General features: G+C 46.0%; 2 protein-coding genes and 1 long non-coding RNA gene across 59 annotated transcripts in view; 2 read left to right on the top strand and 1 right to left on the bottom strand.

Moving 5' to 3' along the window:
• The window catches only part of LOC147342077 (uncharacterized), a 4,759-nt gene extending 1,448 nt beyond the window's left edge, over positions 1-3,311 (top strand). Inside the window, exon 2 of the long non-coding RNA XR_015157537.1 lies at positions 1,526-3,311. This is a non-coding gene — a long non-coding RNA (uncharacterized LOC147342077). The remainder of the gene's footprint in view (positions 1-1,525) is intronic.
• CYB561A3 (cytochrome b561 family member A3) overlaps positions 1-7,781 on the bottom strand; it is a 13,627-nt gene extending 5,846 nt beyond the window's left edge. For 7 of the 50 annotated variants that reach the window (XR_015157530.1, XR_015157531.1, XM_086383617.1 and 4 more), the window contains exons 1-3: positions 5,347-5,499; positions 2,975-3,091; positions 1,757-1,955 (exon numbers count right to left, since the gene is read on the bottom strand). Coding sequence is in view for 41 of the 50 variants with exons in the window: in XM_086383617.1 (XP_086239743.1) it covers positions 1,757-1,940 (184 nt within the window). In the remaining 9 variants the exon portion in view is untranslated. Of the gene's footprint in view, positions 1-1,756; positions 1,956-2,973; positions 3,092-5,124; positions 5,201-5,346 lie in introns of those variants that run through there. The other 43 variants (XM_086383618.1, XM_086383607.1, XM_086383638.1 and 40 more) reach the window with 31 other exon arrangements.
• TMEM138 (transmembrane protein 138) lies at positions 6,017-25,949 on the top strand. 8 transcript variants are annotated; one of them, XM_086383647.1, is made up of 6 exons: positions 6,017-6,063; positions 7,781-8,021; positions 9,235-9,406; positions 10,685-10,760; positions 11,037-11,145; positions 24,985-25,949. In XM_086383647.1, the coding sequence occupies exons 2-6, from the start codon at positions 7,894-7,896 to the stop codon at positions 25,028-25,030; spliced, it is 531 nt and encodes a 176-aa protein (XP_086239773.1). In that variant the 5' UTR covers positions 6,017-6,063; positions 7,781-7,893; the 3' UTR covers positions 25,031-25,949. The 8 variants fall into 8 exon arrangements, with proteins under 8 accessions (XP_086239773.1, XP_086239776.1, XP_086239770.1 ...); XM_086383650.1 differs by lacking the exon at positions 7,781-8,021; XM_086383644.1 differs by having other exon boundaries at positions 10,685-11,145; positions 24,985-25,468.

Below are 25,949 nucleotides of genomic sequence, written 5' to 3'. Positions count from 1 at the left end.
ATTAGAGAATATTGAGAAGAGTGCCCTGTGTGATACAGTAGGCCCCTCACTATCTTGATCACAGCAGCTTTATAATAACCCTGACTAGATGGGCAAGTAAGCTCTCCAACTGTGCTCTTTTTCAAAACCTTCTTGATCAATCTTGGCCCTTTGCATTTCAAGATAATTGAATTGTCAGTTTTCACAAAAATAAGCACTGAGGCTTTGGAATTAAAATTAACCTATGAAATAATTTCAGGGGAACTTAAATCTTTTCAATGTTTAGTCTTCCAGACTACTTACACAGTATATCCCTCCATTTATTTAAGGCTTCTTTAATTTCTCTCAATACAGTTTTATATTTTTCTCTGTAGAAGTCTAATGTGGCTTTTGTTAATTTATCCTAGGTAATTAATGCTTATGGAGACTATTATCAATTAAATCATATAATATTTTAAATGACACTAATTTTTAAAATTTTACTGGTATTTTCCAGTTTTATTGAAATATAACTGAAATACAGCACTGCATAAGCTAACAGTGTGGAGCATCATGGTTTGCCTCACACACATCATGAAATGATGACCACAGTAAGTTTAGTGAACCTCCATCTTCTCACACAGATTCAGAATTAAATAGAAAAAAATTTTTTCTTGTGATGACAACTCTGTGGATTTACTATCTGAACAACTTTCATATTTAACACACAGCAGTGTTAAAAACTATATTGATCATGTGGTACATTATATCCCTAATACTTATTTATCTTAAAACTGGAAGTTTGTGCCTTTTGATGACCTTCATTCAATTCCCCCTCCCCTCCACCCCTCACCTCTGCTGCTGCTAAGTCGCTTCAGTCGTGTCCGACTCTGTGCAACCCCATAGATGGCAGCCCACAAGGCTCCCCCGTCCCTGGGATTCTCCAGGCAAGAACACTGGAGTGGGTTGCCATTTCCTTCTCCAATGCATGAAAGTGAAAAGTGAAAGGGATGTTGCTCAGTCGTGTCCGACTCTTTGCGGTCCCATGGACTGCAGCCTACCAGGCTCCTCCATCCATGGGATTTTCCAGGCAAGAGTACTGGAGTGGGGTGCCATCGCCTTCTCCGGACCCCTTACTCCACAAATCTGATCTCTTTTACTCTTACTATGAGTTTGTTTGTTTTTGAAATATAATTGACCTACACAGCACTATGTTACTTCCTGTTACATAACACAGTGATTCAATATTTCTGTACATTTCAAAATGATCACTGTGACAGTTATAGTTATGATCTGTCACCAAGCAAAGATATTATATAATAATTAACTCTCATTTCCACACTGTACCTATGACTCATTTATTCTGCAACTGGAACTCTGTACCTCTTCCTCTCCCTCACCTATTTCTCTCCTCCTCCCACCACTATAAATAGTTTTATTGGAACATGGCCACACACGTTTCTGTGATGTCTCTGGTCACTCACAATACAACAGCAGAGCTGAGTAGTTGCAATACAGATCACAGGGCTTGCAAAGTCTAAAATATTTCCTACCTGGCCTTTAACAGGAAATGTGCAAACCCCTGCCTAAGAACATCCATGGAGCTGCCCTTCTCAGACGTCTCAGTTCTCAAGACTTCTTCCTCCAAATGTCAGCTGGGCCCAGAGACAACCCACCGCATCCCATCCCTCCCTCACAGCCCTGAACCTGACAGTAACAAAGGCCAGGATGGACAGGGAGAGCGCTGCCCCACACGGGCCTGGGCCCCACCACGTGTCTGCTGCCGACCCGTACTCACCAGCGCTGTAGAGCACCACCATGCCTGTAACCATGAGCACCGGGTGCCAGTTGAACATGAGCATGCTGCCATCCCAGGCGAAGCCACCATGCCAGTACCGCATCCAGTAGATGGTGAAGAGGATGCACATCGAGCCCAGGGAGCACAGTGCCAGGACAGACAGGTAAAACCATCCCACGGCCATTCTGACCAGGCAGCCCTAGAGGAAGGGGAAATCACACACCCCTGCTGGCTCGGGTGCACCCCACACCCCAGCCAGAGGAGGTAACATTGACCTTGTTCTTGGCCGGAAGGGTGGTTCCCCTGCCATCAGCCTGGGCACTGTCCCATGAAGCCTTGATGGCATGCTGGACCCCATCTCTGGTTATGAACAATGAGTGAGAGTGAGGTGCCGCCCCAGCACCTGGCGGTGTGCAGTGCAGCCAGCTCAGCCCCAGGGCTGGCCCTGGAGAGAAGGCTCCTCTGCAGTGGCCGGATGCTGAGTCCAGAGCCCTAGGATGGGTGTCCCCTCACAGGATCAGAGGTAAAGAATTATACTTCCACTCCTCACAAAAAGAAAGGGCAGAAGTCAAAATCCAGGCTAGATAATACAAATGCCCAAGCCTTCCGTTCTAACATAAGGAGGCAAAATTCACAGTCTCCACACTATTATCAGGCCACCTGGGAAAAACTGTTATAGGATCCCACTTCCACAGCAGAGTTCTTCCCTAGATAGTGACCTCTACCCATGGGAAGGTGAGATGGGGTCTTCGTTCCAGTCCCCATACTCCACATCTTGAATTGGACAAAAGCCTGTAGCTGGTCCCTAGACCTACAACTTCTGCTTTCTCTTCTCAAGGGAAAGTCCAGAGGAGAAAAGAGGAAGCAAGAACTCATGATCTAGAAAGCAAAGAATTTATTTTGAGGTTTCCGCATATACCTGATAACTCAGAAACCAACTCTGGTTTCAGGCATGGTGAATGCCTAGCCCCCTAAGCAGCTGCTCTTAAAAGCCAGGCAAGTGGGCATGAGGGTTGGCAGGCAGTCTGCAAAGCCACAGGATGCCCCTGCTTTCAGCATGAAAACAGCTCTCAAGGCAGGCACACTGTCCCTGAGGAGTCAGGCCAAGGTGACACATGGCTTCCGGAACTTGAGGTTCCTCAACTGGAACAGCTAACACAAGAAGAGGCCCCTAAAATTGCCAAGAACTCCCAAAGAGATAAAACATTTGACCCTCACCTTTATACCCAGTGACAAGCTGACACAGTAGTGGCCTGGACTCCAATTCTTAGGCTCTGAGGCTCCTTGAGCAAATCACTTAACATCTGAAGGACTGTCTTCTCATCTGAAAGAAAACTATGGCAACAGGATGTAACTTACTGAAAGGCAGCTATGAACAGACATCACACCACAACCTTAAGACACATGATTGATCCCATGTTCTCCTCTTGACAATCCTGTGAGGGGTTATTTCCATTTCAAACCCCATGTTTTTAATTTGATCACAAGTTGCCAGAGGATCAAGTGAGAAAATACATTAAGGACATTGTAAATTATTAAAATTTTCTTAGTAGCATTACAGCATTTCATCCTAACTACTAACGAAACCCTGAAGCCCATGGCTCTTATGGCCGCCCAAGCCTCTCAGTGGTCCCGATTCCATGTCGTGCCAGCTGTCTCGATGCCAGGTGTCCACCTAACCAGAAACACGTGTGGAGCTCTCACAAAGGGATCCAGGGTGGCAGAAGTCTCTGAGAAAGCAAGATTTGAGTGCTGGGGGGAAAATAAATATAAGCTTCCAGGAGGTTAGAGGGAGAAAATCATCCCACTTGCTTCCTGGAACCTTTTGGACTCAGCTGCTAAACTCAGCAATTTGCTACCCAGTCTCAGAGGTGTCCCCTTCGTTCCTGTAAGAGCAGTGGAAGTTTCAGGTCACCGGATGTTCAATCACCCCCCGCGCCAGGGAAGTGTCAGCACAAACGGGCTCCCCATCAGCAGGCTCTGTCCATTGGCTGGTATCTACTTTTAAATTTGTTTCCCTTTGTAAGAGGAAAAAAGAAAATATCCAAAAGGGACCATACCCGCCCCCCTAGAAGAGATCCTGGATTACTGCTCTGGGACAGACTTGGAATAGACAATAGGGACACTTTCCTGACAGACTGGCTGGAATGTTTTACTGCTCAGAGTACACAGATGAGCCCTCCCTCTGCTTGAAATGGAGAGCAAAAGGAGAGAAAAAGAACACAGTGAAAATTGCCATCCAAATGCTAAGACTATCTTCTCATTTATTCCAAGAGAGTAGTATGTGCTAAGATTTCAGGATGTGTGCAGGCTCCTAGTCTGCCCGCGCTTGTAGAGCCACATTCGAAGACAAAAGTCCGCAAAGTCCTGTAAAGTGTGAGAATAGTAAATATCTTAGACTTTGCAGGCCATATGGTTTGTCATAACTGTGCTATCAACTCTTGATATACTGCAAAAGTAGTCATAAACAATACTTTCACAAATGTACAGGCTGTGTTCAAAAAACTATGGACACTGAAATTTCAGTTTTTATATCATTTCCACGTCACAAAATATCCTTTTCTTTTCAATCACTGAAAAATGTAAAACCCATTCAGGCCAGCCAGATTTGGCCTGTGGGTCATGTTTGTTGACCCCGATCTAAGGAGTTGTACTCTCCAACCTAAATCCCTAAGCAAAAAAGATTCTCCCAGGCTGCACTAAAACAGATCAAGCCCTGGGGCAGAAAATGGGTATATCCTACTCAGCCCTAGTCTTAGGGAAACCCAAACTTTATCACAAGCACTTAGAAGTTTAAATAGATCAAGGCATAGGAAGGCTGTTGGCTGCTCTCCCACTTTTCAGATGAATGGTGGGGGGCTTTAGGAATCTTGAGACCCAGCGTTAGAGCTCAAATCCTTAATTTTTATCTTACAGATTAAAAATACTGGGGCCCAAACTATGAAAGTGACTCGGCCAAGGTGAGTGGCAGAGCTGGTAAAAGACTCCAGGTTGACTCCCCCCTCGGCTCCAAGGACGCCTCACTTCCAAACGGAGCTTCCTTAAAGTCAGGGACTCAGGAGTGAGAGGCCTTAAATACCAGGCAGGAGATAAATAAGCAAGGCCCTCCTGAGCGGCAGAGTGATTACAGGGACGCCCTTCGCACGGTGCTCTGGTCTGACCCAAGTGTCCAGAGAAGGGTTCTAGGAACCCAGGGGCTGATCCTTGACTCGCCCGCCGCCGGGACCACCTTGGTCCCAGCTAACCTTGGCATCACCGACTCAATGGAGTTTGAGTAAACTCCGGGAGCTGGTAATGGACAGGGAGGCCTGGCGTGCTGCGGTTCATGGGGTCGCAGAGTCGGACACGACTGAGCGACTGAACTCAACTGAACCTTGGGTGAAAAGGTAGGCTCCGCCTGCTGACTGCGACTTCCGAAAAGTTTTCGTGCTTTACAACCACCACCTGCGGAAGGAAGAGCATGGAGAATGGTGTCCATTTCCTAGGAGAGAAAACTTAGAGAGAGGGGTCGTGACAGCGCGAAACGAGGTAGTAGCAGAGCTAGCACTCGAACCCAGGTCCCTGAACTCCCAGCCCGGGCTGTTTCTCACCCCCGAACCACAGTGGGACGCAAGGGGACTGGGGTCTCCGGGACCCGTCTCTTGCCAACCCGCGCCGGAGCCGCTGCTCCCGAGGCTCCTGAAAGATGCAGTGACAGACTCTCGGCAACACTCTCGACCACCAGGCACCGCTGCGCTAGAACCGAAAAGCTAGGGGCGCATTGTCCTCTTATAGGCGCGTATACTTCCGGTCGCGCGCGTGGCCACTTGGGAAATGAAGTCCCGGATCTCGGGGGTTTCCAGCTCTCGGGCGCCAAGGCGCTGACCCCCAACTCCAGTTCTTCGGCGGGCGTTTCTTCCCTAACCCCGAGGTACCGGGGACCAGGAACGCCGTCACGGGTCGGCCCTGTCCTCACCCTCAGCCCCACGATTCCGTTGAAGCGGAAATGTTCGGGCCAAGGCGAAGCCTCTGGCCAGGGGTTGGCCCTCCGCAAGGCGGCGCGCGGGGTGAACGGGAGGCCTTGGCCGGATCTAGGAGTCCTGGAAAAGGCCACGGCGACGCTGGGAAGGCCTGGAGAGAGGCGAGCCCAGGAAAGCGGGGGCCCAAACATGGCGGCCGAGTCGGCCATAGAGCGGGAGAGAAAGCCGAGGACAAGCGTGTAGCACGGCGCAGGCTGAGCCCGCGTCCGCCATCTACTTCCGGAGTTTAAAGCCGGTTTCCGGAATCCAGGGTGGTATCCCCATGACAACCGACGTTGGGCCTCTGAGGTGAGTCCTTGTTGAGGAGTGTGTAAAGAGGCCAGAAGTCGGAATTTCGTTGTTAATTGCTTTGGTTTTGGTTTTTCGCTAAGGCAGTCCCATTTAAAAGTGGGTTGGGACGGGTGGGGAAAATTGTTCTGCTCTACCGAGGGAACGCGGCGAATAGGGGTGAGAAGACCGAACTGCTTCATTACCTTGCGAAATCACCGCTACGCTAGCCCGAGATGATGGTCATCCTTCCCTAGTTATGGCGGTGAACGGTTCTTTTTAACGGAGCCTCACAATAGCCTTCTGTGGCGGCCTGTGAAGTAGCGGTTAAGGGCAAGGGCTTTCGTATCACACTTAGTTGTGAATCCTGGAGGAACGGCCTGAACTCTGACACTGTCCTTGCCTGTAGAATGCGAATAATTCTTTCCCATCTTGCAGAGTACTTTCGAGGACTAAAGGAATTTATCTTGGTTGACAAGTTTATCATGGTGTGGGTACATAGGTGATACTATCAGTGTTATTTGATTGAGTGGGACTTCATTAGGTGAGGTGGACGAAGTTCTGCAACTTCTCAGAGCCTCTGTGTAAAGTGGGGCTATAAGCATAATAACAGCTAGTTCTTAAAATGGATATAGGATTAAATAAGGAAGTAAATATGCAGAGTTTGTAAAGTAACATTTTACAGATGTTGATTTAATCATTCTGTAACACTTCAAAACATTTTGAAATTTGCTTATGGATTTCATCCAGCTGGAGAGGGTCATAGGACAACCCCAGAGCAGCTTCTTTGTCTTGGAATAAATGAAAATAAAGGCCCAGCTTCCCTTACCTGGTGCCATTGTGTCGCTACCATAATCTTTAACGTTAGAAGAGCACTATTTCCTCTCAGCTTTTTCTGCCTAAACCATTAACCACTTCTCTGCCCATGTTTTTCCTGCCTGTGTGCATGCTCAGTTGTGTCTGACTCTTTGTGACCCCATGGACTGTAGCCACGAGGCTTTTCTGTCCATTGAATTTTCCAGGCAGGAATACTGGAGCGGGTTGCCATTTCCTTCTCCAGGGGATCTTCCCAACCCAGGGATCAAACCTACGTCTCCTGCATTGGCAGGTGGATTCTTTACCACTGAACCACCTGGGAAGCCCTTTCCTGCCTAGTTGCGTGTAAACCTGTCAGTTTTGTAAGAAGCAGCTTTGTGCAGTAGTTAAGCCCTCAGACTCCAGACCCAGACTGCCTCGATCTGAATGCTAGCCCTGCCAATTACTAGCGATATGACGTTGGACAAATTGTTTTACCTACCTGGGCTTCAATTGTCCCCTCTATAAAATGGAGAGAGTAATAGTGTGTCTTCCACCTCAAGGGTAATGGAGAGATTTAAATAATGTTCTGCTTAAAATTATAAGTGAAATACAAAGATTTGCTTCTGCAATTAGAATTATTATCGCTATATGACCAGACAGTCACTTTGTGTATTTTCCCTAGATTCCTTTGGACTCAAAACTGGTTAGAAAGAGCTCTACATTTAGAGGGTTCCAGGCACGGAGACAGGTTTGAGGGTGAGGGTCCCTGGAAGGAATGACTAGTTGGCATTTTTTGTTGGTGGTTTTGTCATCAATGTATCACAAGCACCTAGAATGGTGCCTGGCATATAGTAGGTCCTAAGTAAATATTTATTGTACTGTTGAATTTCTAACCTCTCTTTCTCTTCTTTTTTTTGGCTTTAACCGACCCTTGTCTTAGAGCAAGGGAAGCAGCTGCCTTTCTGAAGAACTCAGTGCCTGGGGGAGGACCAGTAGTTGTTTTCTGAGGAACTGTGGAATGTGCCCTTGGAGGCACAAGAGAGCAGAAGGAAGATGCTCCAGACCAGTAACTACAGCCTGGTGCTCTCCCTGCAGTTCCTGCTGCTGTCCTATGACCTCTTTGTCAATTCCTTCTCTGAGCTACTCCGAATGGCTCCAGTCATACAGCTGGTGCTCTTCATGTGAGTGGGACTGTGCAGCTCAACCCAATCATTTCAGAAGCCCCGATCAGGGAAAATAAAATTGCAGTTTGTCTTGGGTACTCCATGGTCCATAGACATGTCACAGGATACACTGTTTTGATACTTCTGCTTTGATATACTTCTAACAAGGGTTTGGGACACAGGAAGCAATGCACATAGAAAAAGAGGGTCAGATTGTTGACACTGTCATTATCTCCGTCTGTGAGTAGAAAGTGTCTTACAGTGCCATGAAACAGGGTTGCAAAATGTCAGATAAAGGGGTTATCAGGGACTTCCTGGTGGTCCAGGGGTTAAGACTTGGCACTTTCACTGACCTGGCCCTGAGTAAAAATAATGGGTTTTTTTTGGCTGTTCTGGGTTTTCATTGCAGCACGGGCTCTCTAGTTGTCCTGTGGCATGTGGGATCTTAGTTCCCTGACCAGGATTAAACCTGCATCCCCTGCACTGGAAGACAGATTCATAACCACTGAACCACCAGGAAATTTCCAGAATAACCATATTGGTAACATATATGTATCCCAGAGGATGGAAGCTATTGTCATTTTTCGTCCACAGTGATTTTTAGTCTCCATGAGGCAAGTTCTAAACAGAAAACCACAATTTTAGACCCTGTCTTCACTCAGCAGATGTTCATCAACCTACCAGACAGTGCTGTAGCTGCAGTGGTGGACCTGACAAGTTCTGTTTGATGGGATTTCCATTCTAGTGGAGAGAGACAACAAACATTTTAATAACTTCAAATAGTAATAAATGTTACACAGTAGACATAAAGTATGTGGAATGGGGAGAAGAAGGTAGTGGGGTGAAAGAAAAGTTTCTGAAGAGGGGACATTTGAACCAACACTTGAATGGCACTAGGCACCAGGTTATTTGGGTGCCTGTCAGGTTATTTGACAGGGCTGGCATTTTCTGGATACAGGGAGGAAACTAGCTGCTTCTCACAGGTGCCTCGGAGGCTTGTTGAGTTGGGAGTGTCAGCAGGAAAGCCTTGTCCGTAGACTGCAACTCAACTGATGGGACCAACAGGTAGCGGGTAGTTTTAATTTCATGTCATTTGGGGTTCAAAACCCACACTACCTCTGGGGGGTTTCAGAGGCAAGGACAGACCTCATGGTGTCCCTCAGGATTCAGGGCCAACTCAGGCGCTCCCCAGGCCTCCATTTGGCTGTCCTTTTGTTTTCCATGTTTGCAGCATCCAGGATATCGCAATCCTCTTCAACATCATCATCATTTTCCTCATGTTCTTCAACACCTTCGTCTTCCAGGCTGGCCTGGTCAACCTCCTCTTCCATAAGTTCAAAGGGACCATCATCCTGACAGCTGTGTACTTCGCCCTGAGCATCTCTCTTCATGTCTGGGTCATGGTAAGAGGGAGGCTCTGAGTCCTTGGAGGACTTGGAATGTTTTATCTGTGGGAACCCAGCATCTCTGGATGTTTATCTCACAGAATCCTTGATAAGAAACAGGTGAAATGAATGTAGTCCAACCTGGAGCTCGACACATGAGAATTTCATAAGGCACTTTTTCTCAACCTTATGTGTTGAAGAACAGCCTTATCCAGGAGTCGAGGGGCACTTGTGGAACATTTGATTCATTTTGCCCCCGAAGACCTGCAGGTTAAAACAGGAAATTGAATCTGTTCCATCATTAGCTGTTTGGGCAGGTGTGTGTTGATACAGGGTATCCTTAGGCATCAGTGTCCCATGGGAAATAGCCAGGCAGGAGTGCCACAAGTCTTCTGCTGTGTCCCCATCGCTTACATTAGGAGAACAAGCCTCTCGTTCTAACATAGTCCTCGAAGCCTGTGTTTTTGTGGTTTCAGATTTCTTTTTTGTTTTTCATGTTTTGTTTTGTTTTGTTTTTGCCGTACCTAGTGACTTATGGGCTCTTAGTTCCCTGACCGGGGATCAAACCCATTCTCTCTGCATTGGAAGTGCAGAGTCCTAACCACTGGGCCACCAGGGAATTCCTTCAGATTTCTTCTGCTCCACAAATTCTTCTCTGTGGGCATCTCATGTGTTTCTTTGCACTCATTTAATGGAACACATTAAAACCTCAGGGATCCCCAGGCATTTCTTTACTAAAGGCACCTTCTCAGACTAAACCTCCCATTAGGTTGCCCTGTGATTCCCCAGAGAGAACAAGAACTCACAGGGGAGAAGAAGCACAGTGCCAAAGTCTCAAGGTGCTTCCCAGAGAGGATTGTCTCTGCTCAGGTTCCTAGAGCCAAAATAGTCCTGGCTTTGTACTGTGAAGCTGCTAATCTGATTAAACCCTGAGGGCACCAAGCCTTTATCTGACAGGAACCAAGCCTCAGATTTCCAAGGCAAGACACTGACCATGCTGAACTCCTGAGATAATGTGTATCATTTCTCATTGGCCAAGGCAATGGGATGAAAGGAAATAAATGGCTTAGTTCAGACTTACTCCCTCAGGGTTAAAAGAATTACTTCCTCTGCAGCAAAACACAAGGGGACTTGTTGAAGCTTGTTTGAGAAACACTCCTTTGGCTGTGGAAAGAAAGAAGAGGATGAGATTAGCCCAATACTAAATCAAGCAGCATCTCTGCAGCTCACCAGGCTGGAGATGTCAGGGCCTCATCTGGCCATTCACTTTTCTCTGTCTACTCTTGTCTCCTTCAGAACTTACGCTGGAAAAACTCCAACTGCTTTGTCTGGACAGATGGACTTCAAACATTGTTTGTATTCCAGAGGTTAGGTAAGAACCACAGCAACCTCAGGCCTCACTTTGGCCCCATTTGTGGCTCTGGCAGCGAGGGCCTTGATCCTGGCTTCCCAGCCCATCACAACCAGCGTGAGATGAGTGGAACAGCCATGCCAAGACCAGGAGAGACCACTGCCCTCTGCCCTTTCTGGGAGTCACTGGGAAATCATGGGACAGGGCCCCTTGGCCTCGTCTGGTCATGTTCTTCCCCTGAAACAAACACTCACTCAGGTGCATCCCTGACTCTTCTTTCCTGTTTATTTTCCACAGCGGCGGTGTTGTACTGTTACTTCTACAAACGAACAGCTGTGAGGCTGGGCGATCCTCGCTTCTACCAGGACTCTCTATGGCTGCGCATGGAGTTCATGCAAGTTCGAAGGTGACCGTTTTCTGTCACATCGATGAACGCCTTTCCTTCCTGACAGAAGTCACACTGGGGGCTCTGCAGAGGGGGCGGTTGGCCCTGCGTGATAGGAAGTAGCTTGACATTCCGAGGACAGGCCCCAGCCAGCCAGTGTGCAGCAGGTGAAGAGGAGGCGCCGCCCTCCAGCACCTTAACGCGTCCCCAGTGCAGACTCCTGAATGCCGTCCCTTCCCAGCCTCCTGCCACAGTCCCACCCCCGTTCCCTCCCGCCCTCTGCCTTCTTCCTCACTAAGGGCTCTGTGGCTTTTCCCAAGGGAACTTTCCACTGACCCTAGTACAGGAGCAGCTCCCAGCCCCGCCTCTGTTTGCACTGCACACTAATGATTGAAGGATGCACAGAGTGACTTTTCTGGGCTCCTGACTGAGCACACCTCAGACATTTAGATTTTATACCCAAGGTACTTTTTTTTACATTGTATAAACAGGAAATAAATTCTTTTCCATAAATGATGGAGTCTCTGCCTTGCTCAGTCCCTCTGCGGTTAAGAGGGATGCCAAGTCCTAGCCTAGCCTAGCCTTAGTGTCTACTTGGTCCAGTGGGCAAATTGAGCCACAGAGAAGATATGGGTATTTTTCAATCCCATTGTCAGTACAAGATATTTTTGCAGAAAAGATGTGATCTGATGCCCCACCCCCATCTCTGGAGTTTCAGACTTCATGTTTAATTCAGTCTTCCCCCGTCAGAGCCCAGAACTGTCCTCGGGAGAGTGAAATGTTCCCTAGCCTCTTTTGGCAAAAGAAATTTTAAACACTGGTGTGCCCGTAGTATCAGTTTTCTGTTGCTTGGAATAGTTGCGTGTAACAGACCCACCACCACACTTCAGTGCATGGCTCTTGAGTTGAGGCTCAGCTCATCTGACTGGGTTTGGGTAGTTTCTGCTGGGCTTACACATATGTCTGTGGTCAGCTGTGGGTCAGCCAGGCAGCTGTCATGATCTTGAGATCATTGACTTCTGGCTAACCTAGGCTGACCTCTGTTAGAATGACTCCGCTTCACATGACTTACTGTCCAGCAGGCTTGCCTGGGTTGGTTGACTAGACAGTGGCAGAGAAGCAGGAGATCAAGCTATAGGGAGCAGCCCCAGTTCAAGCCTCTACTGTGTCTCTTCAACTCCCATTGGTCAAAGCAAATCATGTGACTGAGCCCAGTGTCAGAATGGGAAAGCGCTAGGACGTTTCATGGCAAAAGACAAGGGTGCAGTCATTCCGCCCCACCAGAAAGCTGCCCCATGAAACTCATTATTCAGAAGTACTTTGGCCCAGAAGTTGGCAAACTTTTCCTGTTAAAGGTCAGATAGTAAATATTTTAGATCTTGAGGGCCATGTGGCCTCTGTTGCAATTACTCAACTTTGACATCAAAGCACAAAAGCAGCAGAGATGAAACTCAGATGAATGACCCATGACACAAATATTTTGATTTTGTTTCAACCACATATAAATGTAAGTCTAATCTTAACTTGAGGGTCATACAAAACGGGCTAGATGTGCCCTCAAGCCATGGTATGCTGACCCCTAGTTTAGAAGCCTACAATGAAGTCCTAGGGAAAGAGAGGCTGTAGTTAATCAGCTGTGCTGTCAAGATTTATCAGATATTTTAAAAGAAAGTTACAGAGTTCTAAGAAAATACCTAAGATCTCATCCCCTATAATTGGGGGACGTGATCTAAGAAGTCCTAACAAAACCACCATCTATGTGTACTGTATCTTCGTCTGTACAAAAAATGACAATGGCCCAATTTTGAATCTTTTCATAAAAGCTCTTACAGGAATATTATCCCCTTTACTCATCACAACCCCTGAAAGATAGGAGATTTTTTTGTGTCCCCAAATGAATCAGGGCTGGATTGTTCTCTGCAGTCTTTGCAGCTAGTAAGTACAATCAAATGTTTGTTTTCCTCACTCCCAGTATAAATGCCACTTTGTAGTCCCAGGAGTCTCTTGGGGGTTTGTGTGTGTGTGTTCCTTCCTCCCTTCCTTCCCACCTCCCTCTCTCCCTCCCTCCCTCTTTCTTCCTTTGTTTCTTTATCTTGATAGTTAATGCATTCATGTGATATAAAATTGAAGTTATATTTGTGCAATTAGTCTTCCCACTTCTGTATCTCGGTCACTGAGTTCCTTCTCCCTCCCCTCCTTGACAATCTACATTTACTTGCATAATTTCTTACAGCCAGTGTAATATTTCAGAAACATTTTTACAAAAGAAAAAATATGGCTACATCCTACCCTGGAAATAATATCATATCTTTAGTGCTATGTATTTATGTTTTATATACGGTTGTGATTATGGGGACTATGCCATAACCTGGTTTGCTTTTCTTTTTTCACTTAGCCGTAGGAATATATTTTTAAGATGTGATGTAAACTGATTGCTTGGGGCAGTTAGTTTTCAAAGATCAAAGGAAGAAAATAAACACTTTTAAAAGTGCTGACTTTTAATAGGATGGAGTTGCTTCTAACTGACCAATTAGAGAACTAGAAAGACCAGACAAAATATGAAAGTCATCTAAAAAGATCTTAGAGAATTGCTGAAGGAAAGATGATGAAAGGCCCTAAAATTCTGAAGTAGAATCAGGGATGTGAGCTGACAGTTTGCAGCAGACTTTCCCCTGGGAGCATTTGCTGACTCTGGGTTTGAGCAAGAGGCTGAGGATCCAAGCATTGCCCAGGCAGAGGGGACCAGAGAGGCCAGTGGGGCCCAGTGCTCTCGTAACACTGGAAGAGCAAAACTGGGGGCTGAAAGAGCCTTGAAGACGCGACACGTTTCTTCTTGTAGATACTTAGCAAACACTGAAGCTGTACAGGGCCAGGAGCTATAAAAAGCTAAACCTCAAACTTCTGAAAAGCAGAATCAAATTTTTGGCAGGCTAATGGTGCTGATGATTAGAATTCAGGACCCACAATGGGGCAGGGACTGGTGAATACATAGGTCTTTCAGTTCAAAGCTCAGGAGGGCTCCTTACTAGGAACAAGGTGAAGCAGGCAGACTGAGGCTTATCAAAATCCCAGTGCAACCTCAAACCATGTGGTCTCTGAGTGAATTAAGGTGATCAGCCCCCATTCTCTTGGTGTAACAGAGAAAAGACTGGAAGAAAAAACATCTAGAGGTGCTATAATTTTTTTTTATATACAATTTCTAAATCCAATAAGAATTACTAGCAAGTCAAGAGATAAGACCATATTATTTAAAACCATAGCAAAGGTAGAAAATAGAAACAGGTGAGCCAGATAAGAACTAGAGGAAAATATGAAAGAAATGGATTAAATAGACTATACCTGCTGCTGAGTCACTTCAGTTGTGTCTGACTCTGTGCGACCCCACAGACGGAAGCCCACCAGGCTCCCCCATCCCTGGGATTCTCCAGGCAAGAACACTGGAGTGGGTTGCCATTTCCTTCTCCAATGCATGAAAGTGAAAACTGAAAGTGAAGTCGCTCAGTCGTGTCCAACTCTTAGCGACCCCATGGACTGCAGCCTACCAGGCTCCTCCGCCCATGGGATTCTCCAGGCAGGAGTACTGGAGTGGGGTGCCATTGCCTTCTCCAAGACTACACCTAAGGATGTCTAATAATGACTGAGTACTATGCTTGAGAATGACCCCTCCAACAAATAACTGTAAAACCTGAACATGATATGAAAAACAGCTACTTAAAGACTACTAGAGAATGAAGGGAGACAGTTTGACGGGGAGTTCACACTCAGGAGGAAATTGTGCAGAGAAAGTTTCCTATTTTTGCTGCTTATAACTTGGCAGCTGACAAAGCAGTAGGTACATTATGCTGGTGGACAATCACAGTACAAGTACTGAGCCAGGGCAACTGAAGCCACTGGAGGAAAAGATGGGAGCCTCAGAAGGGAAGAGGCAGCAATCACCAAGTTCTGTCTGCCCGCATCTCTGCCCAAGCTCTGGACCACAAATGTGTTGTTCAGATTCAAGCAACTCAGCTAAAGACAGAAAATCTAAACTGAGATTGGAGCTGCTGCCCCATAAGTGTGGTCTGCACTGTATATCCACCCAAAACAGACTTCCCAGGTGACTCAGTGGTAAAGAATCTGCCTGGCGATGCAGGAAACCCAGGCTCAATCCCTGGAAATCCCACAGATAGAGGAGCCTGGAGGGCTACAGTCCATGGGGTCAAAAAAGAGCCAGAAAGGACTTAAGAACTAAACAACAACAACAATCCACCCAAGCTAACTGCCTGATAAAAGAACCGTCACTCTTTGGAGACAAATAATACAAGCCAGAGTCTCCACAATTTAATGTTCAAAACCGACACCAATACTGAGGTGACCCAGAGACTGGAGTTAACAGACAAGGATAATAAAACAGCAGTGAAATTATGTTCTCAGTGAAGAAAAAGATAGGCAACCTCAGCAAAGAAACAAATGACTTTTGAAAACTAGAAACTCTGGAAATAAAAATTACAACAACTGAAACATTTTTAATCAAATGGATAGATTTAACAGCAAAAAGATTACAGAACTGGTCAATGAACTAGAAGGTAAACTGATAGGAACGCCCCACGCTGCAGAACAGAGACAAAAAGAGTTTTTTTTAAAGTCTCCCAGGCCAGTTAGATAATGTCAAACAGTCTGACAAATGTATGATTAGAATCCTAGAAGGCAAAGAGAAGGAAGAAAGGAAAAAAAAAAAGGCAAAACTTTTCCCAAATTTGATGAAATGTACAGATTTTAGATACTCCACAAAGCCACTTTAATTAACACAGAAAGGCCACATCTAGGAACATCATGGGCAAAAGCTAAAGATGAAGAGTAAATCTTGAAAGCAGCAAGAGAAAAACAAACCACATACAGAGGAACAACAATTATCAACTGGCTACTCACCAGAAATCAGAGGCCAGCAGAGAGTGTAACACCATCTCTAAAGTGCTGCAAGAAAAAGAGGTCAACTCAGAAATCTAAATTTACCAAAAATATACTTCAGATATAAAACTGAGAGAATTTGTTGCCAGCAATCCAGTGCTATAAAGAAATGCTAAAGGAGTTGTTTGGCTTGAAGGGGAATGATAACAGATGGAAACTCAGATCCTCTGAAAGGGATGGAGTACATCAGAAATAGTATCTGAGTAAATATAAAGACTATTTTTAAATATTTTTCTTATTAAGTTATTTATAATACATATGAGTATAAAATGCAGTTTTCCATGTACACAGAGTAATGACCAGTGCAAGCCACATGCTGAACCATAAAACAATAATCAGTACATTTAAAAGGAGAAAGAGCACTTTTTTTGACAATAATGGAATTGAGTTAGAAATCAGTAACAATAAGATAACTAGGTGGTCCAATCTAAGTCCAATCACAAGACAGAAACCACCTAGTAATTTAAACGTGGCAGGTTTAATATAAATTAAACCTTAAATTATAAGAGAAAGTGGAGTCGCTCAGTCGTGTCCAACTCTTTGCGACCCCATGGACTGTAGCCTACCAGGCTCCTCCGTCCATGGGATTTTCTGGGCAATAGTACTGGAGTGGGCTGCCGTTTCCTTCTCCAGGGATCTTCCCGACCCAGGGATCCAACCTGGGTCTTCCACTTTGTAGGCAGATACTTTACTGTCTGAGCCGTGTGGGAGACCCGGGTTGCCATTTCCTCCTCTAGGGGATCTTCCCAATCTAGGGACCGAACCTGCATCTCCTGTGTCTCCTGCGCTGGCGGGCAGATTTTTTTTACCACTGACCCACCTGGAAAGCCCTATAAAAACGTAAAGAGAATTCTAAAAGGGTACCTGAGGGCTGAGGACAAACTTTGTAGGGTCCCCCACCCCCAAATCTGGGGTTTAGACCTCACAGCAGCCCACTGGGTGGTGAACAAGTTCACTGGTTGGCCAAGGCAGAGCTGGTTCACAGTTGCCAGGCAAGAAACAACCCTCTAGGGCACAGATGAGCCAAGGCTGTTGGGCAGGTGCACACAGCATGCCCCACGTGCACAAGGCCTGCAGCACACGATGTCCATGCCAGGCATGGAGGGCCACGGGAGTCAACCGTCTCTGAGAAGAGCCAAGGTCCGTGAGCAGACATGTGGAGGTGGGCCCCGCTGTGGATACACACTGTCCATGCCTGAGGGCTTGGGGAAAAGTGATCCAGGGCAGAGATAAACAAGGCTGAGGGGGCAAGCGCACAGAGTTAGGGAACTGCCATGCGTGCCAAGGCCTGGAGCATGCGCTATCCTCGACAGGAGGGCCACAGCAAAGTGGTCACCAGGCATGGACCAGGTTCGTGAGGTTGCTGAGGGAGTGCCCGCTCTTGGTATGTGGTTGGAGAGGACCATCTGATATCCTAGCTGTCCTCACACACATGCACCGCTGAGACCACAGAGCAGGAGCAGGAAAAGCAAACCAGAGCTTATGGGAGCTAGGAAGACAAGCCCTTTCCTTTCCTCAGTATCCCTCCAGCGCCCTCTACAGACAGGGCTTACCATTGTGCTCACTGAAAGGGAGAAATGCCAGGTCCAGTCTGGAATCACAGGACAGGTTCTGAAGGTGAATGCAGAGCTCATGTCCGTCTTTTCACCTACTTAGCTTTCATGCACCATTCTACACTTATCTGAACTTCCATGTTGCATTCCTACTGACAACATATATCTATTCTTAAAAGCGACATTCTCGGGACTTCCCTCGTGGTGCACTGGACCCAATGCAGGAGGCCTGGATTCGATTTCTGGTCAAGGAACTAGGGTTAGGATTAGGATTACCCCACAAATAAGATTTCGCAGCCTCATCTAACCTGCGTGTCACAACCAAGACCCGATGCAGTCAAATAGATAAAAGTATTTTTTTAAGTGACGTTCCCACTCTTCCCCTAAAATGAGAAAACATACAGTCCCAACAGTCATGGTATCCATAGCTGACTATATTAATTACTCCACAAATTTGTCATGGTCTCACTAAATATTCTATTACATAAAGATTAAATTATGAAGTTGACCTCCAACAAATAGTCAATAGAAAGGTAAAAAGGAGAAAATGGTCAGTACATACAAATAAACACATGCATGCGTGTCAAGTTGCTTCAGTCGTGTGCGATTCTTTTTGACCCTATGGACTGTAGCCCGCCAGGCTTCTCTGTCCATGGGATTCTCCAGGCAAGAATACCTGAGTGGGTTGCCATGTCCTCCTCCAGGAATCTTCCCAACCCAGGGATTGAAACTGTGTCTCCTGCATCTCCTGCACTGCAGGTAGATTCTTTACCACTGAGCCCTGAGGGAAGCCCCCAAAACACAGGCATGCAAGGAACAAAGAAACACAAAAAACTACCAGAGCTCTCGTTTTTGTAATTGGTCACTTTTATAACTGGTCACAAAGTTGTAGTTGATAACCATGGCTTCCTGCTACAATTCCTATGTTGATAATTCTCTTTCCCTCAGCTCAAGCTTCTGCTGCTGCTCTGGGTTCTTTACCTGTTGTTGTTCAGTCACTAAGTTGTGTCTGAATCTTTTGTGACCCATGGATTATAGCCCACCAGGCTCCTCTGTCCATGGGATTTCTCAGGCAAGAATACTGGAGTGGGTTGTCATTTCCTTCTCCAGGGGATCTTCCTGAACCAGGGGTTGAACCCACGTCTCCTGCACTGCAGGTAGATTCTTTACCACTGAGCCACCAGGGAAGCTTTCTTTACTATTCAGTTCAGTTCAGTGGCTCAGTTGTGTCCGACTCTTTGCGACCCCATGAATCATAGCACGCCAGGCCTCCCTGTCCATCACCAACTCCTGGAGTTCACTCAAACTCATGTCCATCGAGTTGGTGATGCCATCCAGCCATCTCATCCTCTGTTGTCCCCTTCTCCTCCTGCCCCCAACCCCTCCCAGCATCAGGGTCTTTTCCAATGAGTCAACTCTTCACATGAGGTGGCCAAAGTACTGGAGTTTCAGCTTCAGCACCAGTCCTTCCAATGAACACCCAGGACTGATCTCCTTTAGGATGGACTGGTTGGATCTCCTTGCAGTCCAAGGGACTCTCAAGAGTCTTCTCCAACACCACAGTTCAAAAGCATCAATTCTTCGGCGCTCAGCTTTCTTCAAAGTCCAACTCTCGCATCCATACATGACCACAGGAAAAACCATAGCCTTGACTAGCTGGACCTTTGTTGGCAAAGTAATATCTCTGCTTTTGAATATGCTATCTAGGTTGGTCATAACTTTCCTTCCAAGCAGTAAGCGTCTTTTAATTTCATGGCTGCAATCACCATCTGCAGTGATTTTGGAGCCCCCAAAAATAAAATCTGACACTGTTTCCACTGTTTCCCCATCTATTTCCCATGAAGTGATGGGACCGAATGCCATGATCTTCGTTTTCTGAATGTTGAGCTTTAAGCCAACTTTTTCACTCTCCACTTTCACTTTCATCAAGAGACTTTTTAGTTCCTCTTCACTTTCTGACATAAGGGTGGTGTCATCTGCATACCTGAGGTTATTGATATTTCTCCCGGCAATCTTGATTCCAGCTTGTGCTTCCTCCAGCCCAGCATTTCTCATGATGTACTCTGCATAGAAGTTAAATAAACAGGGTGACAATATGCAGCCTTGACGTACTCCTTTTCCTATTTGGAACCAGTCTGTTCCATGTCCAGTTCTAACTGTTGCTTCCTGACCTGCATAAAGATTTCTCAAGAGGCAGGTCAGGTGGTCTGGTATTCCCATCTCTTTCAGAATTTTCCACAGTTTATTGTGATCCACACAGTCAAAGGCTTTGGCATAGTCAATAAAGCAGAAATAGATGTTTTTCTGGAACTCTTTACTGTTAGAGTAACCCAAATCCTCATTCCTAAAGGATCTGAGTTCTACTTTTGGGGGGAGAGGCATGGGTGTATTAATAGGTGCCCCAGAGCATCCTCTGGGGGTTCCAGACATAGTCTTTCTTGTCTCTCTTGTGTAGCTGCAACCCAATTTTCCCTTGTGACTCAGGATCAATCATTCTAGCCAGTAGGTTGGATGCCCCCTGCTTCTTTTTGTTCTTTGATTTAGTGGCATAAGGAGCCCAGATTGACCAGGTGGCAATCTCATTTTCCAGTTCAGTAATACATTGTTCTGTCTCCTTGTGGAACATGACTCACTTGAGAACTAAGATCTCCAAATCAGCAGGCTCAAATTTTTCAGTGTAAAAGGCAAAAAACTCTGGGGGTGGTTTATTAGGTGTAATAGTGAGAGAAGTCATTCCCACTCCTACCTGTTGAATCCTGGACCCATGTGAGCTGGCTGGGGGGAAAACAGTACCATATAATGGTCTCTGATTCAAAGACATACTTCATTCTGTGAATTAGAACCCCCATCCTTTCAGTATATTGTCTCCCTACTGATACTATAACTGAGTCTACCGTGAACCATTCTACTTTTCAATTACACCACCTTCTTCCAGGCGACGAAGTATGCGTGGTTAAGACCAGTTATTTCCAGAGGCATAAGCCCATTGCCACACTTCCTTTGCTGTAAAATGAGTTTCTCCATCAGATGCAATGTTGTGTAGAATGCCATGAGGGGCACATCGTGTCTCTTTTGGGAGGACCCGAGGAACCTTCACTTTTATGAAATGAGCCAAGGCTGGTGAGTGGGTGTGCAGAAGAATTAAGGCACTCCTGCAGGGGCAGAGTCTGGAGGGTGTGGGGTCCACATAGGAAGAGCCCTAGGAAACAACCCTCGGGGTGCAGGAAGTCAAGGCTGGTGGGCAGGGGGACACAGGGGATCAGGAGGCTGCTGCAGGTGTGAGCCAGAGGCAGGGTGAAGATCACCAGGCCTGGGCTGGGGCTGAGACCAGTGAGCTCCCAATCCCCTGCTGGAACACAGCTGGGGCAGAGCACCGCTGGATGTCCTCACGCATATGCACCTCTGACTGTGCAGCAGGAGCAAGAAAAACCAAAACATTGCAGGCTGGAACCAGGAAGCAAAACCCCTTTCTTCCTGCAGTGTCCATCCAGTGCCCTCTAGTGACGGAGCCTAACATGGTGCTCACTGAAAAGGAGACATGCTTTCAGTCCAGTCCATGACTGCACAACAGGTACTGAAGTGTCTGTCTGAAGCTGAGGACCAATATGTTGATAACTGCCACACTGGAAAACCACTAAATATTTACAAGTTAAACATTACACTTGTAAATCATCATGGATCAGAGAAGACACCGGGCTTCCCTGGTGGCTCAGACGGTAATGAATCTGCCTGCAATGCGGGAGACCTGGGTACGATCCCTGGGTTGAGAAGATTCCCTGGAGGAGGTCATGGCAACCCACTCCAGTATTCTGGCCTGGAGAATCCCCATGGACAGAGGACCTTGGCGGGCTACAGCCCATGGGGTTGCAAAGAGTTGGACATGACTGAGCAGCTAAATACATATAGCACAGCACAAAGAAAAAACCATAAGAGAAATTAGAGAGTACTTTAAACTACATCATAATGAAAATACAACATTTAAAATCCATATCATAGGGACTTCCTTAGTGGTCCAGTGGTTAAGAATCCACCTTGCAATGCAGGTTTGACCCCTGGTTGGGGAGCTAAGGTCCTACATGCCGCAGAACAACTAAGCCTGCTTGCCACAACTAGAGAGTCCATGTGCCACAATGAAAGATTCCCCATAATGCAACAGATATCCCGTGTGTCACAACAAAGACTTGACATCAGATCAGATCAGATCAGTCGCGTCCAACTCTTTGTGACGGGGTCGCAAAGAGTCGGACACGACGGAGCGACTGAACTGAACTGAACTTGGTAAGAATATCCATTATCACTACTTCTATTTAACATTATACTGGAGGTCTTAGCCAGTACAAGAAGGTAACTTGAAAAACTGAAAGTACAGGGATTGAAAAGGAAGAAGTAGAACTATATTTATTTTCTGATGATATGATATTATGTACATTAAGATCCAAAAGAATCTTTGTATTCTGTTGCTCAAGGAGATGTTTGTCTAGGTGCAAGTACTCTATCAAAAGGTTCCAGGCCCAAACCACACTGAAACATTACTTCCCACCTACTTGGATAGTGATGATAATAATTTTAAAAACTGAAAATAAAAGGTGTTGATAAGGATGCAGAGAAATCGGGATCCTTGTACAGTGTTGGTGGAATGTAAAATGCTTATGGACACTGTGGAAAACAGTTTGATGGCTACTTGAAAAGTTAAACATGGGACTACGCATTGTTTCAAAATGCTGCTAAGGCCCTACGACCAGTGACTGACGCCGCCTCACCCACAGGCTCGGCAGAAAGCAACTCCCGAGTGGCGATTAAGACTTACCAGCAGACTTCACGACACTTCACGGCCAAAATGACACCATTTTCCACCTCGGCCCAGTGTTCAACAACTGACAGTTGCTTGCAGGAACTCTCCAGAACAAACCAATCACACACACACTCATCAGTCGCTCAGTTGTGTCCGACTCTTTGCGACCCCATGAATCGCAGTACGCCAGGCCTCCCTGTCCATCACCAACTCCCAGAGTTCACTGAGACTCACGTCCATCGAGTCAGTGATGCCATCCAGCCATCTCATCCTCTATCGTCCCCTTCTCCTCTTGCCCCCAATCCCTCCCAGCATCAGAGTCTTCCAATGAGTCAACTCTTCCCATGAGGTGGCCAAAGTACTGGAGTTTCAGCTTCAGCATCATTTCCTCCAAAGAAATCCCAGGGCTGATCTCCTTCAGAATGGACTGGTTGGATCTCCTTGCAGTCCAAGGGACTCTCAAGAGTCTTCTCCAACACCACAGTTCAAAAGCATCAATTCTTCGGCCCTCAGTCTTCTTCACAGTCCAACTCTCACATCCATACATGACCACAGGAAAAACCATAGCCTTGACTAGCTGGACCTTTGTTGGCAAAGTAATGTCTTTGCTTTTGAATATGCTATCTAGGTTGGTCATAACTTTCCTTCCAAGGAGTAAGCGTCTTTTAAATTCATGGCTGCAGTCACCATCTGCAGTGATTTTGGAGCTCAGAAAAATAAAGTCTGACACTGTTTCCACTGTTTCCCCATCTATTTCCCATGAAGTGGTGGGACCGAATGCCATGATCTTCGTTTTCTGAATGTTGAGCTTTAAGCCAACTTTTTCACTCTCCACTTTCACTTTCATCAAGAGACTTTTTAGTTCCTCTTCACTTTCTGCCATAAGGGTGGTGTCATCTGCATACCTGAGGTTATTGATACTTCTCCCAGCAATCTTGATTCCAGCTTGTGTTTCTTCCAGTCCAGCATTTCTCATGATATACTCTGCATAGAAGTTAAATAAACAGGGTCACAATATACAGCCTTGACGTACTCCTTTTCCTATTTGGAACCAGTCTGTTGTTCCATGTCCAGTTCTAACTGTTGCTTCCTGACCTGCATACAGATTTCTCAAGAGGCAGGTCAGGTGGTCTGGTATTCCCATCTCTTTCAGAATTTTCCACAGTTTATTGTGATCCACACAGTCAAAGGCTTTGGCATAGTCAATAAAGCAGAAATAGATGTTTTTCTGGAACTCTCTTGCTTTTTTCATGATCCAGCAGATGTTGGCAATTTGATCTTTGGTTCCTCTGCCTTTTCTAAAACCAGCTTGAACATCAGGAAGTTCACGGTTCACATATTACTGAAGCCTGGCTTGGAGAATTTTGAGCATTACTTTACTAGTGTGTGAGATGAGTGCAATTGTGCGGTAGTTTGAGCATTCTTTGGCATTGCCTTTCTTTGGGATTGGAATGAAAACTGACGTTTTCCAGTCCTGTGGCCACTGCTGAGTTTTCCAAATTTGCTGCCATATTAATAGCAGCGCTTTCACGGCATCATCTTTCAGGATTTGGAATAGCTCAACTGGAATTCCATCACCTCCACTAGCTTTGTTCATAGTGATGCTTTCTAAGGCCCACTTGACTTCACATTCCAGAAAGTCTGGCTCTAGGTCAGTGATCACACCATCGTGATTATCTGGGTCGTGAAGATCTTTTTTGTACAGTTCTTCTCTGTATTCTTGCCACCTCTTCTTGATATCTTCTGCTTCTGTTAGGTCCATACCATTTCTGTCCTTTATCGAGCTCATCTTTGCATGAAATGTTCCTTTGGTATCTCTGATTTTCTTGAAGAGATTCCTAGTCTTTCCCATTCTGTTGTTTTCCTCTGTTTCTTTGCATTGATCGCTGAAGAAGGCTTTCTTATCTCTTCTTGCTATTCTTTGGAACTCTGCATTCAGATGCTTATATCTTTCCTTTTCTCCTTTGCTTTTCTCTTCTCTTCACAGCTATTTGTAAGGCCTCCCCAGACAGCCATTTTGCTTTTTTGCATTTCTTTTCCATGGGAATGGTCTTGATCCCTGTCTCCTGTACAATGTCACGAACCTCATTCCATAGTTCATCAGACACTCTATCTATCAGATCTAGGCCCTTAAATCTATTTCTCACTTCCACTGTATAATCATAAGGGATTTGATTTAGGTCATACCAGAATGGTCTAGTGGTTTTCCCTACTTTCTTCAGTTTCAGTCTGAATTTGGCAATAAGGAGTTCATGGTCTGAGCCACAGTCAGCTCCTGGTCTTGTTTTTGCTGACTGTATAGAGTTTCTCCATCTTTGGCTGCAAAGAATATAATCAATCTGATTTCGGTGTTGACCATCTGGTGATGTCCATGTATAGAGTCTTCTCTTGTGTTGTTGGAAGAGGGTGTTTGTTATGACCAGTGCATTTTTCTTGGCAAAACTCTATTAGTCTTTACCCTGCTTCATTCCGTATTCCAAGGCCAAATTTGCCTGTTACTCCAGGTGTTTCTTGACTTCCTACTTTTGCATTCCAGTCCCCTATAATGAAAAGGATATCTTTTTTCAGTGGCTGCACGGGCGCAGGAGGACCTAGAGGAGCTATCCCACGTTGAAGGTCAGGAAGGGTGGCGGTGAGGAGATACCCATCATCCAAGGTAAGGAGCAATGGCTGCGCTTTGCTGGAGCAGCTGTGAAGAGATACCCCACACCCAAGGTAAGAAAAACCCAAATAAGACGGCAGGTGTTGCAACAGGGCATCAGAGGGCAAACACACTGAAACCATACTCACAGAAAACTAGTCAATCTAATCACACTAGGACCACAGCCTTGTCTAACTCAATGAAACTAAGCCATGCCCGTGGAGCAACCCAAGACGGGCGGGTCATGGTGGAAAGATCTGACAGAATGTGGTCCACTGGAGAAGGGAATGGCAAACCACTTCAGCATTCTTGCCTTGAGAACCCCATGAACAGTATGAAAAGGCAAAATGATAGGATACTGAACGAGGAACTCCCCAGGTCAGTAGGTGCCCAATATGCTACTGGAGATCAGTGGAGAAATAACTCCAGAAAGAATGAAGGGATGGATCCGAAGCAAAAAGAATACCCAGCTGTGGATGTGACTGGTGATAGAAGCAAGGTCTGATGCTGTAAAGAGCAATATTGCATAGGAACCTGGAATGTCAGGTCCATGAATCAAGGCAAATTGGAAGTGGTCAAACAAGAGATGGCAAGAGTGAATGTCGACATTCTAGGAATCAGCGAACTGAAATGGACTGGAATGGGTGAATTTAACTCAGATGACCATTATATCTACTACTGTGGGCAGGAATCCCTCAGAAGAAATGGAGTGGCCATCATGGTCAACAAAAGAGTCCAAAATGCAGTACCTGGACGCAATCTCAAAAACAACAGAATGATCTCTGTTCGTTTCCAAGGCAAACCATTCAATATCACAGTAATCCAAGTCTGTGCCCCAACCAGTAATGCTGAAGAAGCTGAAGTTGAACAAACCAATCAGGTATGACCAAAA

The sequence above is a fragment of the Bos grunniens genome, chromosome 29 (genome assembly GCF_055505025.1).
Source record: "Bos grunniens cultivar Pamir isolate PY7600 chromosome 29, Bosgru_T2T1.0, whole genome shotgun sequence".
NCBI lineage: Eukaryota > Metazoa > Chordata > Mammalia > Artiodactyla > Bovidae > Bos > Bos grunniens.
The sequence above is the reverse complement of the archived record's forward strand: the minus strand, read 5'-3'. Positions and strand labels throughout refer to the sequence as shown.